Here is a 17,849-nt window from a genome sequence, read left to right as displayed (position 1 = left end):
TCAGGGCACCCCTGCCAGCCACCTATCCACAAGCTCATCAGCCCATTGGCCGCCCTGAGGCAGGGCCAGGGAGGGAACTGCTGGAGCTGTTTGCCCAGACAGCCTGTTGGGTGGGACCGTCAACAAGGAACAGGGAGAGGGCAGCTGTCTCATGGGGTCTCACCCTAATACTACCCTACCTACCACGACTGCCCGCCCCTCAAGAGCTCAGCCGACCAGGCGTAGCAGCCCCCAGCCCAGCACTCCAAGGAGGACAGGTCTATCACAGGTGAGCCCTGGTCACCAACAGCTATTGGGATGCTGTGGAAGGGCCGCAGCTGAGGTGTGGACCACACAATGGGGCTGCAAGAGGGCGAGGGCTCTTGGAGGAACCCCTGCTCCCTCAAAAACTAAGCCCTTGTGTCCTCCTGGGATTTTGGTCTTCTGTGGGGATCATCACATGGGGACCCAGAGAAGGAACTTCAAGATCTTCTAGACAGGACCCAGGTTTACCATCCTAAACCTTGTGTGCACTGGCCTCTAGTTACTTCTGGCTTTCTCTGCAATTTATCTGATCTCCCCAGACAGGCTCAAACCCATTATGCAGATTAGGAAATCAAAGCAGAGACAGGGAGTTCTGGTTTACTCAAGGTCACAGATCAAGTTACCCTCTCTCCTGCGGGAGAGATCAACCATAGGCCAGACCTCCCCCCTCAGCCCTGTGGTGCATTTCCTGGAAATGTGATGATGCCAGATGTTTTGTTTGTTTATGTAGCAGCATCTGAGATGAGCAGGACGGCTCCAGGCAGTGGATCTATGCCCTGGCCCCATCCCCAGTGACAGCCCATCTGCCACCTCTGAGACAGCAAAGTATGGCCTGGGAGGGAGCCCCAAAGGGGGACATCCAGGATATCTGAGAACGCTCACGTGGCCCCAGCGCTCACGGCTCCTCCTCTGGGCTCATTCCTGCCACAAAGCCCCCTAGAAACAGCCTCAGGACCCCTACAGCCATGCTGCAGCAGGGAGTCCGTTCTGGAGATGTCCCCAAGAGAAATAATGGAAGAGGAGATTGGACCCAGCCTGGCCGCGGCTCCTTTGCCCTCAGCTACAACTTAGCCAGGCTCCTCTGGTTCCAGGCCTCTTCTTTCCCTTGCTCTGGCTCTCGCTGTGTGGGAAAGCCCCTCTGTGGATTTATCAACACTCCTCTCTCTGAAAAGGGACAGCCCCTGGTCTCTGGAGGCTGACCAGTTATTGCCCCCATCGAGCACTTCTTCTGGGAGGCCCTTCTCTGCCCTGAGCCAGGAACGCAGGAGCCATCAGAGACTCAGCTCAGAGAGAGGGGAGGAAGCACAGCCACAGCTCTGCCCCGGCTCCAAACAAGTGTCTTCATCATGTGAAGCCCCTGCCTCGGCCTCCGTCAGCGGCTTTTGTTTAGGCTCCTGCCCCGGACAGGGGTCACCCCGAATATCCCTCTGACTCTGTCCCGGACAGGCTCTGTCTTGCCCATCTCCCCTGCCCTCCAAGCTGGAACAGGTGACTCACGGTGCAGGCTGAGGGAGATGTTGATGGTGTGCTCATCCACGAAGCCCTTCAGGCCCGGCATGCGGGCACACTTGAGCTGTGTCTGGGCAGCACTGTCCCCAACGTGCACCCAGCACACCGTCTCGTTGGCATAGCTGAAGTCCATGGCTGTGGTCTGCCGTGTGCTAGTGGGTGTGATGGTAGAGACCTGGGCCCCACTCAGGTATGTAGCCAGGATATTCTGTGAGTTGGCAATCAGCAGCACAGGGGGTCGGTCTACCGGCTCTGTAGGTGGAGGAGAGAAGGGTCAATGCAGCAAGTGGCCCTGAGACCTCTCTGGCCACTCCCCATCAGGGAACAACACTGAGGGCGCCTAGCTGTACGGCCACAGGTGACCCCACCTACCGTTCTTGGCCTTGCAGGAGCGGTTGTCTGGCTGCAGCAGGTACCCTTCCACGCAGCCGCACGTGAAGGAACCATCTGTGTTGGTGCACAGCTGGCTGCAGATGCCATAAACCGAGCACTCGTCAAAGTCTGCCGGGAAAAGGAGAGAGCGCCGTCACTTCCAGCGTGCCGAGGGCAGGGAAGGGAGTGCCCTCAGACACCACCAGGGATGTGTCCAAGCCTACGGCTACTTCGGAGGACAGTTTGGCAGAATCTATTACAATAAGAAATGTGGAAACTTTATCACCTAGAGAATCCAGACTTGGAATCTACCCTGGAGAAATATCCACACACGTGCATATTATCCATTCGCTCAGAAAAGATTTCTTGAGTACCTACTACGTGCCAGGTACTGTTCTAGGCTCAGGGGATACATCAGTGAATAAAACAGATTCAAATTGCTGCCCTCATAAAACTTAAATTCCAATAATAAATGAAATACTGTTCCTACGATAATATGACACAAAGGTAAACGGCATGTTAGAGGAACTAGTGCAATGGAAAGTGGCTGGTGCTATGGAAAAATATTAAGCAGAGAAAGGGGGCAGAGAATGCCGGCGCTGGGGGTGGGATTTTAGGGAGGTAGGGATGGCCTCACTGAGAAGGTGGCATTTGTGCAACGACCCCAGGGAGGTAAATTTAAAACAGAAAAGTTTGCATTGTGTGTAACAGAAGAAACTGGGAACATCTTATGCATCAAAAGGGAGATGGCCAAGTAAACTGTGGTAACAGTCATACATCACAGTGGTTTTTAAAAGAATGAGGTAGACCTCTACATATTAACATGGAAAAATCTCTAGAACATACTGGGTGAAAAAACTGAAAAAAGCATATGTACAGTATGATATTTATGTAAAAAAAAAATCACATGCACATAAACAGTACTTTCAATTAGATTCTCCATGAGTACATGTATACATGGACAGAAAAAGGCCTGGTCAGAGAAGTAGCAAACTGGTAACAGGGTTGACCTCCAGAGAGATGGGGAAGGGACCAGAACTGAAGAGGATTTGTCAAAGGGGACTTTGGTTTTATCTATAATGCTTTAATTTTTTTTTTTTTTACAAGAAAACTCACATATGACCTATATAATTTTTTTTTTTTTGGCTGCACCACGCAGCATGTGGGATCTCAGCTCCCTGACCAGGGATCGAATGCACGCCCCCTGCACTGGAAGCGTGGAGTCTTAACCACTGGACCATCAGGGAAGTCCCTGACTCATATAATTTTTAAGACGACTTTTAAGAAGTCTGGTGGAGGGCTTCCCTGGTGGCGCAGTGGTTGAGAGTCCGCCTGCCGATGCAGGGGACGCGGGATCGTGCCCTGGTCCAGGAAGATCCCACATGCCGCGGAGCGGCTGGGCCCCTGAGCCATGGCCACTGAGCCTGCGCGTCCGGAGCCTGTGCTCCGCAACGGGAGAGGCCACAACAGTGAGAGGCCCGCGTACCGCAAAAAGAAAGAAGTCTGGTGGAAGCAAGTAGTTAGGGCCCACAGTCATGCCCTGAGGCTGTAAAGCCTGTAGCCCCGCCTCCTGTCTTGCACCTTCCATCTGCTTTCTCCTCCCCAGCCCGGCCCACTACCCCTCACCTCCAGCACACACGGTGGGCACACTTACCTTTGCAGGTCTTGCCGTCTGCCTGAAGTTGAAAGCTGTTGTTGCAGTAGCAGGTGGGCCCGTTGAGTGTAGGGACACAGTGGTGCTGGCAGCCCAGATGAGAACACTGTCCTCGCTGCTCTGTGTGGGAGCAGGTGACACATACTCAGGACTCCAGACCTGGCAGCTGTACCCAGACTGCAACCTTCCCCCAACCCTTCAGAAACCACTTCTGCTGCCTGCAGTGTCAGAGATGAAGGGGCTTACGAAGCATCGACCCTAAAAATATAGTGTCAGCCAGGAAACCGAGACCAAGGGTGGGTATAAGATAGGTCCAAGGTCACACAGCCCATTATGATTTAGAACCCACATCTCCCTGCTCTGGCTGCTCTGAACTCCCTCTGTCCCCATGGAGAGGGGTTCTGGTAGTTTGTTGGCGTCAACAGGAAGTGGGGACAGTGATTCTCATCCCCTTCACATACCTCTTGCCTGCACTGCCCGAGGACTGCAATGTTGGCTTTGGGGCTGAGGGTGAAGAGCTGGCATGGAATTGAATCTTTCTGTGCAGCACCCTAGCTCTTGTCTAGAAGCACCCCTGCAACCCATCCCTTGAGCCCTAGAGGCCTCAGAGAGAAGGCCCAAGGTCCAGGTAGAGGATAGGAGGAGGAGCAAAACTGGCTCCCCTGGGATCCTTCTCTAATCTTCCTCCTGCCACTGACCCACTTCCACAGGGGAGACAGAAGGGAATGAGACAGGAGGGGGAAGAGGTGGGAGAGCAGCTGCCCCCCCAGACCAGCGACCCAATTAATGGTCTTGCATGAGGCCAGGCGGCCTGGCCACAAAGACCCCTTTGTCCAGCTGCCTCACACCCCTGCTCCCCCCCTCCCACCTAGGAGAGAGCACTGCCTGAGATGCTAAGACGTTTAGAGGCACTAAGCCTGCCAGGAGGAGCTAGGATCGGGGGCCGGGCCCCGGTTCTTCCTTCTCCTTCCCATCTCTGCCCGAGAGCCCGAGTGTGCTGCCCTGTCCAGCCTCCCCCCAACACAGGGGGGAAATAGTGTTTGTTCCGGAAAATCTGGAAAAGAGTTTCTCTTCTGGATATGGGGTGGGAGGATGATGAGGTCCAACTTCTGTAATATCAGAGAAGGAAGTCCAAACCCTAGGTTTTCGAGGTTCTTGGTTGTTTTTGATACTGACCAGGTATACAAAATCAAGCAAGCTTGAACACACGCCATCCGATAAGATGGGACGTGCTTGGTAATTGAAGTCAGCCCCTAGGCCCACACTCTGCATCCCATTCCAGGAGCTTCAGAGAAAAACATGCAGAATCAACCAAAGGAAAGGATAAAAATCTTCCACAAACTCCCTTGCTCCACACTCCCTGCCCTCAATGAACAGGATCCAGATGTGTCTCTTCCCACAGGCAGATGTTTTCTGACACGCGTTACAGGCACAAGACACGGTCCCCACCCCCCAGGGAAGATTGCCCCACACCCAGGGGCTTGCCTAGGGACTCACAAAGCCAGGCTTCTGCTCCAGGCCCAGACCTTGAGGGCAGTAGGAGAAGTCCCCATTCCCTGACTCACAGGCCTGAGGCCCTGCCTGTCCCCCCTGCCCCCAAAGAATCTCTCCCATTGCTCACGTGGGATCCAGACTCTCCCTGGGTCATGGGGGCCTCCAGGGGGAGAACTGCAGAGCTGGTGACCTGAGCTGCAGGTGGGAAGGAAGTCTGACCTATCATAGTTCCCTCTTCAGCCTGGGTGACTTTCCCATCAAGCAACTTCACAGAGCCTCAAAGATCTGCACTTCCTGGGGGACGCCTTTGGGGCCCTGGAAGTGGAGGCAGGGGGACAAAACTCCAGAACCCCCCGACCCCAGCTTCAATCACAGCACCTGCTCCTCTCTGTTCATACTCATGTAAGAAACGATTTGAAGAAAAGACCCCGCTGTTTACAGAAATAAAAAGTACAAAAACGCTGATCTAGTATAAAGCTCTCATTTCACAGGTGGGAAACTGGGGACTGGAGAGGGGTAGTGACATGTCCAAGCACACACAGAGAAGTGCCCGGGGCACAGGGGAGCAGGACAAGGCCTCATCCCCCACAAAGGTGCGAGGACAGTCCTTGGATGGCGGGCCTCCAAACCTGTCAGGTGCCCACCTGAGAACTCACTGCATCCACCTGGGACAGGAGAGGTGGAAGAGCCCTTACCTCGGCAGTGGGGCCCCTCGTCCGACCCATCTGTGCAGTCCTGGACCCCGTTGCAGAGGCGGGACATGAGAATACACAGCTCGGTGCCCAGGCAATTGTGCTCGTTCGGCTGACATCGCTGGGTCTTACTCTGTGGACCTGGGGGCAGATGGAAAGGCCAGCATGACCGCACTGGCTACAGAGGCTGTCTGCCTAGTTGTTCACTGGGGGAGGGGGTGGGGAACTGAGACTGGGGTTACAGGCACCTGCACTTTTTAGATCTCAGGAGGCCTAGGGCCTGGATAGACTCTTCAACCTCGAGCTCTCCTATGCCATTCCCAACAGCAGCTACACACCTGGGAGCCGCCAGGTGGAGGGGAGAACTAGGTTTTAGCAAAGAGTCCACTCCCCAAATGCCCCACGCTGTGGACCCCAATGCCTCACATTCTACACTCAGGAGACAAAGTACACCTCCTTCCTATAGCTCCCCAGGTCACAGAGCCTGGAGCTGAGAGCTGGACCAAGTCTTCTAGAACTGCACTTCCCAATATGCAGCATCATACGTGGCTACTGAGCATTTGAAATGTGACTAGTTCCAACTGTAAGTATAAGATGCACACTGGCAAAAACAAACAAAAAACAATGGGAGTTCCCTGGTGGCCCAGTGGTTAGGACTCGGTGCTTTCACTACCATGGCCCTGGATTCAATCCCTGGTCGGGGAACTAACATCCCGCAAGCCACATGGCATGGCTGAAAACAAACAAACAAACAAATAAATGAATAAATAAAATAAAATGCACACTGGCTTTTGAAGACTTAATACCACAGCCACAAAAAAGAATGCAAAAGATCTCATTAATACTTTTAAACAAATAATATACTGAAATGATAATAGTTTGGATACATTGGGTAAAATAAAGTTGAAATTAATTTCACCTGATTATTTTTACCTTTTTGAATGGGGCAACTAGAAAATTTCGAAATTGTGTACATGGCTTGCATTATATTTCTGTTGGATGCACTGTTACAGACCCCCAGCCCCAGAGCGGCTTGCCTGATGCAAGGCTTTGGAAACGGTCAAAGGCTGTGGCCCACTATGGTGTCTTGGTACCTCCTTTGTTACCCAAGAAGATGGGCTGGGGGAAGGGCAGGGCAGAGCTCCTGAGGGGATTCTAAGGAGGCCAGGTGACCTAGGACGCTGGCTAAACCGGTGGGCTGGTAGACAGACCACTGCCCATTGGCTCCCAAGCCTGGACAGGGTGTGAGAGAGTGTCTGTGTATGAGTGCACCTGTCCGCCTGTGCCTGGTAGGAGTCCACATGCATAGGTGAGGGAGGTGTGTACCGTGGAGCAGAGTGGTGTGGAGTGAGGGTGAATCCATGGCCCTGGATCCAATCCCTGGTCGGGGAACTAACATCCCACAAGCCACATGTGCTGGTGCTTCTGGCCTTGGTATGTGCATTTCCATGTCCTTTTGGGAGCGAATCTGGGTTTGTGTGTGCGTGTCTGGGAGCATCTGTCTGAGTGCAGGCTGTGTCTCTGCAGCCCCATTTCCGAGTGTTGACTCTGCGCTGCTGTGAGAGCATGTCTGTGCCAGCATCTGCCTCTGTCCGTGTGTGTCGGGGAGGGTGGAGGGGAGTGAGTCAGTGCCCGGGAGGGACTCAGCGTGGGTGTGATGGGCCCAGGACTGTGCATGAGTGGGGACAGTGTGGGGATGTGTATAAGGTGGGGTTTACATCGAATTAAAGGGAGGAGGATAAAAAGAGCCAGATCTGGACCTTCTGCATGGCTTTCTTTATCCCTAACGCCAAGCATTGGGGTCAGAAATGTGGGGCATAAAGACGGCATCAGACAAGAAGATGCTCCAGGCTGAGCCACCCCCCCCGTACAAACACTTGCAGAATATCCCTGGCTCCCACACCTCCAGGGCAGGGTATGAGGGTGAGGCAGACAGAACTGGTCGCTCCCTTTCTGGCCCTAAAATTACCCCTAATAATTATGGGTGAGGGTGTGGAGATGGGGCTGGGACAGGATAAAGCCGGAGAGAGAACGGAGACAGACCTAGGAACGCAGGATCCCCTAGACCCCAGCCCAGATTAGCCCCGCAGAGGAGAGACTCTGCCAGCTGCCCAGGACTCTAGGGTCCCGCCAGAAAGTCCTCCACTCCCGCCACTGGCAGGGTAAAGCCTGGGTGGGGACCTGTCTCCCAGTTTAAACAGCTGTGCCTCTTACGGAGGGCAGGGGGAGCGGGGGAGGGCGGGAAATGCGCAGGGGCGGGGTTTCTGGGACAGAGACTTAGCAAGGGGCCAGTGGCCTTTGGCCTGGGAGCCTGAGGACAGGAAGGGGACCCAGCAAGACCTGGGGGCACTCATCAAGGATCAGGAGGTTCAGAGGTGGGAAGAAGAGGGATGAGCCAGAAGGGAGGGGAGCCTGGGCCCTCTCCTTCCAGGAAATCTGTCAGCCCAGAGAACACAATCTCTGGCTGGCTTGGGGGTATAGCAGCTGAGGGAGCTCATTTCTGAGCACACCAAGCACCGTGCCGGGCTCTTTGAAGAGGGGGAGAGGACAGTTTTAGCTGTGTCATGTACAAACAATCATAGAGCAAGGTCCACGCCAGACTAGAGCTCAACTGTCCTCATCCCAAACTGCCTGGGCCAAAAGGAAGAGGCATAAATCGGTGGTGTGGGGAGGGGTCCAGAAAAGGCACTTACAAATCTCGGGAGCCTCGTCAGATCCGTCGGGGCAGTCCCTCTCACCATCACAGCGCCAGCCCTTTGAGATACAGGTGATCTGGTCTCTGCAGGCAAACTGCTTTGGGCTGCAAGTCTTAGGGACTGGGGTCAAGGGAAGAAAACAGGGGTGTGAATGAGGGATACAGGCCAACTCTATGGCCTTAAGCGCTCTAGGGCGCCTCCTCCTCCCCCAGCATCAGTCTCCATCTGGCCCAGACTCTGACCCACGGTCCATGTGTTGGGGGGGGTGGGCATGTGGCTGGGGTTCACTCCCAGAACACCGCGTACCTGCGACGGTGGGAGGGGAAGGATGCAGGGAGCACGTTTTATTGCCCCCCACTCAGTCCCGAAGACTGCCTGTTCGGTGTGCCCTCCCCCAGTCCTCAGGGTCAAAGCCCTTGCTGTTCTCTGTTACTCTGGTCAGACACCAGCAACCCCATTTTGCTGACTGAGAGTGATGGGGCATTTAGCCATTGGCGTGTTTTCTCTTTATCTTCCTCCCTGTCTCACTAGAGGTCCAGAGCTGGTCTTTTCTAACCTCTCTGCTCCTTCGCCCTCTGGGACACTTTTGGTCCCTGGGACCCATCATCCTGCCCATCTCCAACTCTTAACCACCAGGCCCCCAGATGGGATGTGTGTCTGGGGTGCCCTTGGCACAGTGGTGGCTTGGAGATGGCATCAGCAGAGGAGCCCTGCCTCCACCTGCATTCTCTAAAGACACAGCCTCCCTTGCTGGTTAGACTTTCAGCAGATGCCCTCAGAGGTAAGAAGCACCTAAGATTGCCCAGGATGACAGAGTTGGAGAGCTGAGGCAGGGGGATGGCTGGGGTGACCTGTAGGAGCTGGTTTCAGCCCAGCCGACCTGTTAAGGTCCTATATCCGGGACCTCTTTGCCCTAAACCCTCACCCCCACCAGCTTCCCTCTGCTCCTGCCCCATTCTCTTACCTCATTCTCCGGGGATGAATTAAAGACGGTAACGCTAACCCTCATTGTTACCTCAGTATGTGCCAGGAAATGTGGTACACTAGTTCTTTCCACGTATCATCTCATTTAATCCTCTCCACAATATGACAAAGTAGGTACTACTAATACCACCATTTCCTAGATGAGGAAACCAAGCCTCAGAGAAGGTGGGTTCACACAGCAGGCAAGTGACAAAATCAGGACTCATACCAGTTGAGCTGACTCTAAGCTTTTAACCAACCAGTGCACACCAGTCTCCCCATTCTCACTGAGAGGCTCTCAGGAGTTGTTCCTCCCGATCCCGTCACCATGCCCTCCACGGGAAGAAAAGTACCCCCCTCCTTCACCCCCAGCCAGTCTCCCAGCCCTTCATCGCCTCTTCCTTGGTCTGCGTCAATCCCATTTCTCTTCGGCTGTCGTGCACTGGAAACCAGCTCTGTGCCAGGCACCGCACTAGGCACTGGGGTGCCAGGGAGGGGCGAGATGGCCCCTCAGGAGCCACAGCACCCTGGGAAGACGGCAGGGCAGAGTGAGCTCAGGGCTGGGACAGAGCAGAAGGAAAGTATGTCAGGGCTCTGAGCAGGGAGGGATGGAGTGTGAGGGGAGCCACACTGAGAAGACGTCCTCCCTCCCTAACCCCCATCTCTGGCAGAGGGGACAGCACTCAGGCCCCTGGCCAGGATGAGAGCCGAGTTCAGGAAACACATCAAGGATGGCCTGGCTAGGCCCGCGGCCCCGGGGTCCCCCTCCCCCCCCCCCCACCCTGAGCAGGGAATAAAGGCCCCTTGAGGAGGTGGATAATGCTGAGTTCATTGCCCCACTGGGCCAGCTGTGAGGTCTTCCCGGGGAAACAGCCCGCCAGCCTAGTTAGCATGCCAGAGAACGGTCCTCTTCCCCTGGCCAGCCGAGACCGGCTGGTGGCGGGGCGGGTAGAGGGGGCTGGAAGGGGACTCAGAGGCAGATGGGCTGTTTGGAGCCCAGAAAGGCCCCCATGCCACCCCTGCCTCCACCTGGACTTTTAGTCCACGCCCCCTCTCCTCCCCAGGGTAGAACTCACAGCCCAGGCCTGAGGTCACCGGTTGGTCACTCCAATCTCCCCTCCATTCCGAGTCCCAGCCATGATCCCCTCCTCCTTTGGCCCTCACTTTGTCCCCCGCGCTGTCCCCCACCCCCATTTTTGGCCTGAACTCGACAGAGGAAACAGCAGCTGGCAAACTCCGAAAGCTGGAATGAGAGAGATTCACAAACCAGATGTGCTCTCGCAGAGGGAAGGGAGCGGGGGATGGGAGTGAAAGGAAGAGGAGCGCTCAGGGCCCCTGTCCCACAGCAGCATCCCTTTGGGCTGGGGCAGGGGGACTGGAGGTGCACGTCTCCCACAGGTCAGGGCAGCACAAGGATCTCGAGAGATGTGAAAGAACTTCCTTTCCATCAGGGATGGTGGAGAAAGCCCTAGGAATCTCAAGTGTGAAGGCTGAGGCCTGTCTGTGATTTCCTTCAGGGGGAAGAGGGGAGGAAAGAAACAAATAACCTACTTCGGGGCAGTCTACACAACCAAGGGAAGCCTCACTTGGAGGCAGAGGGAGCTGCAGTGCGGTGGGGTAGGAAACTTGTAATCTGCTTAGAGCCAGCAGCCAACCCCACTGCCCTCAGCTGCGCCTTCCGCTTCTGATGCCAGCACCCAGGAAACCCACCTCTGTGGCCTTAGATGAGGGAACAACACGGCCCTAAGTTCAGGAGTAACTAGTGGCCTCCCCTGCCTCCTGCGCCTCATGAGACTTGGGGCTTTATAAGGATATGAACTAACATTTTTCAACATGGTCACTCTGTGTCAGCCACTGAGCTGAAACACTTTGTACACATTAACTCATTTGGATCCTCAAACCCTGTGACATGGGTACTGTTGCAATCCCCATCATACAGATGAGGGAACTGAGGTACAGAGCGATTAGTGACTGAACCAGCAGTTCCTCACTGGCCACGATGATGGAGCCACATGAAGAAGGATGAAGAAGGGAAACGGCAGGGTCCTCTGGCGCTGGGAGTGGGGACAGGGATTACAGGAGGTGGCAGTGGCCTTCAGGGCTCCTCAGAGAGGAGGGGAGAAGGTGGAGAAGACGGAAAGGGACAAGAACGGGACAGAAGAGGGAAGAGAGAAGGGAGAAGAAGGAGAGGACTACGGAGGGAGAGCGAGCGAGGTTGCAGAGAGAACGCCAGGACACAGGGGCCGTCTGTTCTCAGCTTTGCCCAGAGATGAATGTGACCGCCATGCTAACTCTGGCCAACACCCCTGCCCCCCCTCAAACCCAGGCACCCAGCCCAGCCATGGCCCCCAGGGCCACCAAGATGGAGCCAGAACAGGAGGTGTAGGATTGGGTGTGCATCCAGACACAACACGGACCCCACTGCCCTGCTTAAGCCTTGGCTGTCATCCTGTCCCATTCTGGGACCTTGGGGGCAGGGTGGGGAAGGGCGGTGAGAGGGCCTGACCAGAGTAGAGAGAGTGACAGGGAAGTACAGCCCTGAGGGAGTCTTCTCCAGAGAAGGGGACCCATCTGTTGATCCCCTTGGGAGCAGAGATGGAGAGGAAGAGAGATGGTGAGATTTCCTAAAGACCCAGGAGACCTGAGACAGGGTAAGCATGAAAGAGACCCCTGAGACCCTTTTCAAGAGCAGACACAGCAGATGGAGAGATAGGCTGTGTATCAGGGGATGTTTTCTGAAAGGAGCCACATGATATATCTAAGGGAACAGAGGAGCCAGGGGGTGGCCAAGGGGTGGGGGACAGAGCCTGCAGGAATCTAAACTTTCAAACATATGGGGGTGGGACAGCAGGGGCCTCCCAGACCCTAACCAAGAGCTTTTCACTGAATTTTATGTATTTTGGGTGTTACCCGGTGGCTCCTTCCCCGCAGCTCAACGAGGCTCAGACACATTTTTGTCATTCCTGAGTCTGGGCCTCTGCTTTGCGGCCTGGACAGACAGACAGGATGGCTTGGGCTGCTGGGGGAGGGGAAGGGTCTCCCCCTCCATCCTGAGTCAATATTGACTCAGCAGGACATTAGCCTGACCTCCCCACCATCTTTTCCTTTCCCCACAAGTAAAATCAGACCCTTTGAATGTCTCCAGAGGTCAGCATATCTCTCACCAGGCCTTTAGAAGGCCTTCCCACCTACCCCCCAACACACACACACAGCTTATGCGCTGCAGAAGGAAAAGCTCTAAGCTCCTGACCCATTCCTCACAACTTTCTCCAGTTCTCAGGTTATGAGGAAGTTCTGCCAGAAGTCTAACCTCCCTCCTCCTTTCTGAATTATCGGCACTCCCTCTCTTACTCAACCCACAAAGGGTATCAAGTTCCCTTCTTCCAGAAACATTCTCTCCAAAATTAGTGGAGGGGGAAGAAGAGAGAGGAACTTGGAGGAAAGTGGAGGGAGAACTTTCACTGCCGAACTGGATACTCCAAGCTTGGCCTGGGAGGGGAAGAATAACTCCAAAATGGCGAGCACGTGGGAAAGCCCAGGAGAGACTTCTGCTCCCAGGTAGCTTTCAAGATACCAAGAGGCCTGGATGGAGGTGGATGGAGACAGACAGAGACAAAGCAAGATACAGAGACTGAGAGAGACAGGACAAAGAATGTCACAAAGGATGAGGTAAGAGAGATGAGAGGATGAGAGACAGAGGTTCTTTGAGGCCAAGAGAGCACACACCAATGATACACAGACAGAGGCAAAAACCAGGGAAGGGGTCTCAGCCGAGAGGTTGCCAAGACAACGACACAGTTGTCTTGGGATGACCCCGGAGAATAACATCCCTGAGACTCAGGGTGGGGAAGCATATACCTTGACTTGGACAAAGAGAGTCTCTGCCCTAGCAGTGCCTGACCCAAGGGAGACTCAGAATAGGGGCCGCTGCCTCCCACAGAATTGGGAGGGTGGGAGGAAGGAAGACTGAAGCTCTTCAACAGGGAAGCCAAGGCCTCCAGGAGATTCTCATTTTCCCTGGGGGTGCAAGAGGGATAAATACCCCCCCTCACTGTCCCTCACCTCTTTCTCAGGGAGGTTTTACACTGGGGCCTGGGGCCACCGCACCGGAAGCAATCTGGAGCCAACTGCTTCCTTCTCCAAACAATGCAGGATCCTGCTAACCAGGCTGAAATCTGGGACTGAACACAGGGGCATGGGTCTAGGTTCTTCAAACACCCACACCCAGCACCCAGCTCCACCAGGTCAGGGACAGCTTGCATGGTCCCACTCAACTGCACTCAGATTCCCAAAGGGCGAGGAGCCCCCATCCGGAGTTGGAGGACTTGAATGCTGGAGAGTTCATAGAGGGTTGGGGAGGAGGGCGGTGCCCTGAGAGGAAACTACTGAGGGGAATAAGCCTTAGGTTTGGGGTTTTGGTATGCAAAGGCTGAGACTACAGCAAGAGGAAAGAAAGTTAGACTTGGTAAGGAAGGGCTTCCCAAAGGTAAGGAAGGGCTTCCCAAAGGTAAGGAAGGAGTTTTGTAAAGTTCCGGGGATGTGGACAGGATCTGGCTCTGGCCAGAGCCCCTGCTGACATCCTTAAGAGGCCCAGTGATGGGGAGTGGTTGGGGGCAAAAAAATATAGAGAAAATGGAGGAAGGGGGAGCAAGATTAGGAGAAAAGGAAGTCTTGAGAAGCAGCCTCAAACATCAAAATATCCCTCCATCCCCAAATCAACATCCCACACATCCCTGGTTTGAAAGATGAGGGTGAGGGGAGATGTCCAAGATCTGAGTCTGACCAGGGGAGAAAGGAGTTTGGAACCATCTCTCAGAGAGCCAGAAGGCAAACAACTCAGTCTCATAACTCACTTAACTGTCCAGCTTGTCTGATAAATGGTAATACACTGGCTCGAGGGGGTACGTGGAGACGGGTAGGAGAGAGGGAGGCAGCCAGCCCTCTCCACTACAAAATGTTCCTAATCTCAGCAGGAACCTCAATAACTCCTCTTCCCATTCCCCATTCCATCTGTTTCTCCATCCTCCCAGGTAGCAAGTATACTCAATTCTGTCTACTAGCAGGGAGTGACATTGCTCCCCAAAGAGAAGGGGACCCTGGGGATTGGGTTCAGGCATAGCAGAGAAGGCAGAAATGGTGGAGAAGGACCCTAGGGCTGCTCCCCTGGAGGGAAAGCAGCAAGGTCTGTGATAGCAGCAGAAAGGAAGGTTAGACATTGAGTCAGGTAAGCTGGAGCCAGGACGTGTCCTTCTCCAGAAAACGAAGGAGAAAGTTCCGTGTCTGTGGGCCTGAGACATGAGGGCAGGGGTGGGGATAGAGGAATCCGTAGGCTGTCCTGGACAACATTGGCCCTACAGGTCTGTGCAGTTTCCCTTTCCCACTCCCCAGAATGGGGTAGAACCGATGATTCACTATTCCCATTCTTAAGGTGAGCACAGTATGGGTGTTTGGGGAGTGGTCCTCTCTCCAGGACTTTGGATAGAGTTTGGTTTGAGCTGGGGTTACAGCTGTGGACTGGGTGGAAACTTACAAAAGCGTGGGAGACCATTAAGGAAAACACATCCAGTCTCCCTCTTCCACTCACCACCCACCAACTTGGTGTGGCAGATAGAACCACTTTGGAACCCTGGGGGTGAAGCTCCCTGGGGCCATTCCTGACCAGGCTGGGGACTTTTTCTGCTCTCCACAGAGACCCCCCTTTTCCCTCTGCCTTCCATCGTGGGGCTCTTGATGGGTCACTCTCTCTCAAAATTTTTTTCTATCCCTCCCAGAAGTCGCTGTACCCAAATCTCTCTGCCTCAGTTTCCCCTCTCACTTCACAGGGCTGAGAACAAGAGGAAACAACATGCATAACTGAGGAAGTCATGGGCAAGGGCTGGTCTGAAGGGTATTCAGAGCAGAGCCTCTTTCCTCCTCTTGGGCAGATAATTGATGTGGGATGGGGGGTAGGCAGACAGAGTCCCCAAGACGGCATAACTGAGAGCTACTGAATATATTGTCTTTCTGGGCACAGCTACTTCCTGACCCCTTAACCTCCCTCCCCCCACTGAAGCAAGTTGTGGGGAGGGGAAGAGAGAGAGAGAGAGAGATAGTCTGGTTTCAGAGAAAAACTTTCCCAATCACAATCTGGCAAAATTTAGAAGATGGAGGAGGGGTGCATGATGGTATTGGGTCCAGATTTTTCTCTGGATGAGAGGACTAAAATGACGGGAAGGGATGAGATCCCACCCCTTCCAAATCAGGGGCCCAGCCCAGCCCAACCCCATGACCCCAGCTCAAAGCTTGAGCAAGACTTGAACCAGTGACTCACAAGTAAGAGGGAAAATCGCTGACATTAAAGAAAGGCAAGAGGGCCCCCCATTTCTCCAAAAGGACACGGCTCTAGCCCAAACCTAACTGCAGTCTACAAAGTGTGTGCGTATGAGGGGAGGAGGGGAAATGCTGGAGAGAAATAAACACATCTACCAAAGGAGCAGGGAATTAGGGGGTGGGGGCATAGCCATAACCCCATCCAGCCTCCAACTCTCCTTCCAGTACAAACTGTGATCAGACCAGAAGTCAGGGAGAAAGAAGCCTTCCTCCACCCTCCCACCTCAGCATTCCAGGCCATTCTCCAGTCCCCTTCCCCAATGATGACATCTAACGTTTTTCATCTCAAAGCTCCCAGGAATTAAGAAGGAAAATTCAAAGTCATATAGCTTCGCCTTCCCCCACCCTCTACACCCCCCAACACAGCCCTTTCCAGGCTACTGACAGAGGCCCTGAGAGGGGGAAGTGCTCATTTCGGAACCCAGGCTGTCAGCCCGCTGGATCCTGGACCCAGGCCTTCAAGCCCAGTCTCCAAGGGCCCAGATTCCACACCCAAGCAGGGGGCCCTCCCGTGGCCCTCTCTCTCCCCACCACAGCCATCCCCCCTGTCCTGCCTGCCCTCTGCCCAGCGGGGCACCCCTGACCCGGCTACCCTTCCAGATGCAGAGGCCACTGCAAAAGGACCCCCGCCCCCTTTTGCAGCCAGTAAACAGCAAATCCGGATTCCTTTACAATTCAGATGTGTTGTGTGGGGGGGTGGAGGATGTAGGGGAGGCAGAGGCCCTCCCCCACCAGAGATAGGAAAAGAAGGCCTCTAGATGTCAGGATCAGAAAAAAGGGGATCCCTCCTCTCCCTTCCCAGGCCTCTGGTCTTTGTTTGGGCTGGGGGGGTCCCAGAAGCATCATTTGCCCGGGGCCCCTATCCTCCAAATTGGACCCCCATCCCCACCCCCAGTCAGGCCGCTGCTGTGTCAGCTGGACTGGGATAACAAAAGGCACCCCCTCCCGCGTCTCCCTTTCCCATCCGAACGCAGGAGTGGGGGCTGGGGAGTGGGTGTCCCCAGGGGTCCAAGGGGGCCGCGGAATCTCACTCACCATCGACAGCGGCCGCGACCAGAGCTGAGAGCAGGGGCAGCAACAGCAGCAGCGGCGGGGTCAGCATGGTGTGGGCTGATGCAAGCAGCAGCCCCCTGCCCTCTGGTCCTGTTACTTTTCGCCGTCGCCGCCCCCCCCAATTGGGGGGTCCCCCCTTTTCCTCCTTCCTCCCTTCTCCTCTATTCTTATCCTATCCTTCAGCAAAGCTCACCAGGGGTCTGGGTGAAGAGGTAGAGTTCGGAGCCCCTTGGGGAGGTCCTGCAGACGGGGGTGCACCCTCTGCCCCCAAATCCAAACCCTTCACCCCCGGCTTTTCTCTTCGTTCCTCTTTTTCCCCCTCCCGGGCGAAGCTCACAGCCCCATCTCCGAGCCGCCTCCGGCTGCAAAAATGCACAATTGGGAGGAGGCGGGGTGGGGGAGTGGGGGGCGTGGACCGGGTGGGGGAGCCTTCGGAAGGGGCCTGATGGAGCTATGGGGTCTCCCCTCGTTTCCGCCTCCTCAGTGCACGGGCCTGGAGCTCGCACCACTGTTCCCCGGACTGAGGTGCCGCGGGGCGGGCGGGGGGGGGAGAAAGAGCTACGCGGCAATCCTGTGAGTGCGCATGCGCCGATTTGGCGCGCTGCCCTGGGGAGGGGGAGTCAGAGCGGCGACCAGATCTGGATCTCTGGCTACCGGTCCGAGAGCGGGGGGTTCCCGGGGTCCCGCTGGCTGGCTTTGGGCCTGGAGCGCCCATTCCCGTGACTGGGCCTTTCTCCCTTGCGCTCGGGAGCTGAAGGGGCGAGGGGGGTTGGGCAGGGGGGGTTGAGGGCTTTTCTTTGAAACTCGGTGTCTTGCCCTAGAATTTCAGGCCCCGTCTGCGGATCCAAGACCGGGAGGTCTGGACCGAGGCCTGATCTCCTGGGGGAACCCTGACTGTGCCTTCCCATGACTGGGGTGGGGTCGGGGGCTGCCAGTCCGCGGGGAAGATGCGGGGAGAAGCTGAGCTTTGATTTGGAGACTTTGTAAAACCTGGACGGGGATTGGGGCCTGCGGCGGAGGGGG

General features: G+C 55.2%; 1 protein-coding gene across 2 annotated transcripts in view; it reads right to left on the bottom strand.

The window, feature by feature from the left end:
- LRP1 (LDL receptor related protein 1) overlaps positions 1-17,337 on the bottom strand; it is a 78,972-nt gene extending 61,635 nt beyond the window's left edge. The window contains exons 1-6 of one of the 2 annotated variants that reach the window (XR_003791197.1): positions 16,809-17,267; positions 8,439-8,561; positions 5,749-5,886; positions 3,560-3,679; positions 1,906-2,034; positions 1,522-1,785 (exon numbers count right to left, since the gene is read on the bottom strand). Coding sequence is in view for 1 of the 2 variants with exons in the window: in XM_029206206.1 (XP_029062039.1) it covers positions 1,522-1,785; positions 1,906-2,034; positions 3,560-3,679; positions 5,749-5,886; positions 8,439-8,561; positions 16,809-16,875 (841 nt within the window). In the remaining variant the exon portion in view is untranslated. Of the gene's footprint in view, positions 1-1,521; positions 1,786-1,905; positions 2,035-3,559; positions 3,680-5,748; positions 5,887-8,438; positions 8,562-16,808 lie in introns of both variants that reach the window. The other variant, XM_029206206.1, reaches the window with a different exon arrangement.
- Positions 17,338-17,849: the final 512 nt, after the last annotated feature.

This window comes from Monodon monoceros, unplaced genomic scaffold (genome assembly GCF_005190385.1).
Source record: "Monodon monoceros isolate NGI ecotype Baffin Bay Population unplaced genomic scaffold, NGI_Narwhal_1 Super_Scaffold_6, whole genome shotgun sequence".
Lineage (NCBI taxonomy): Eukaryota > Metazoa > Chordata > Mammalia > Artiodactyla > Monodontidae > Monodon > Monodon monoceros.
Note: the sequence above shows the minus strand (reverse complement) of the source record. Positions and strands in the feature narration are given on the sequence as shown.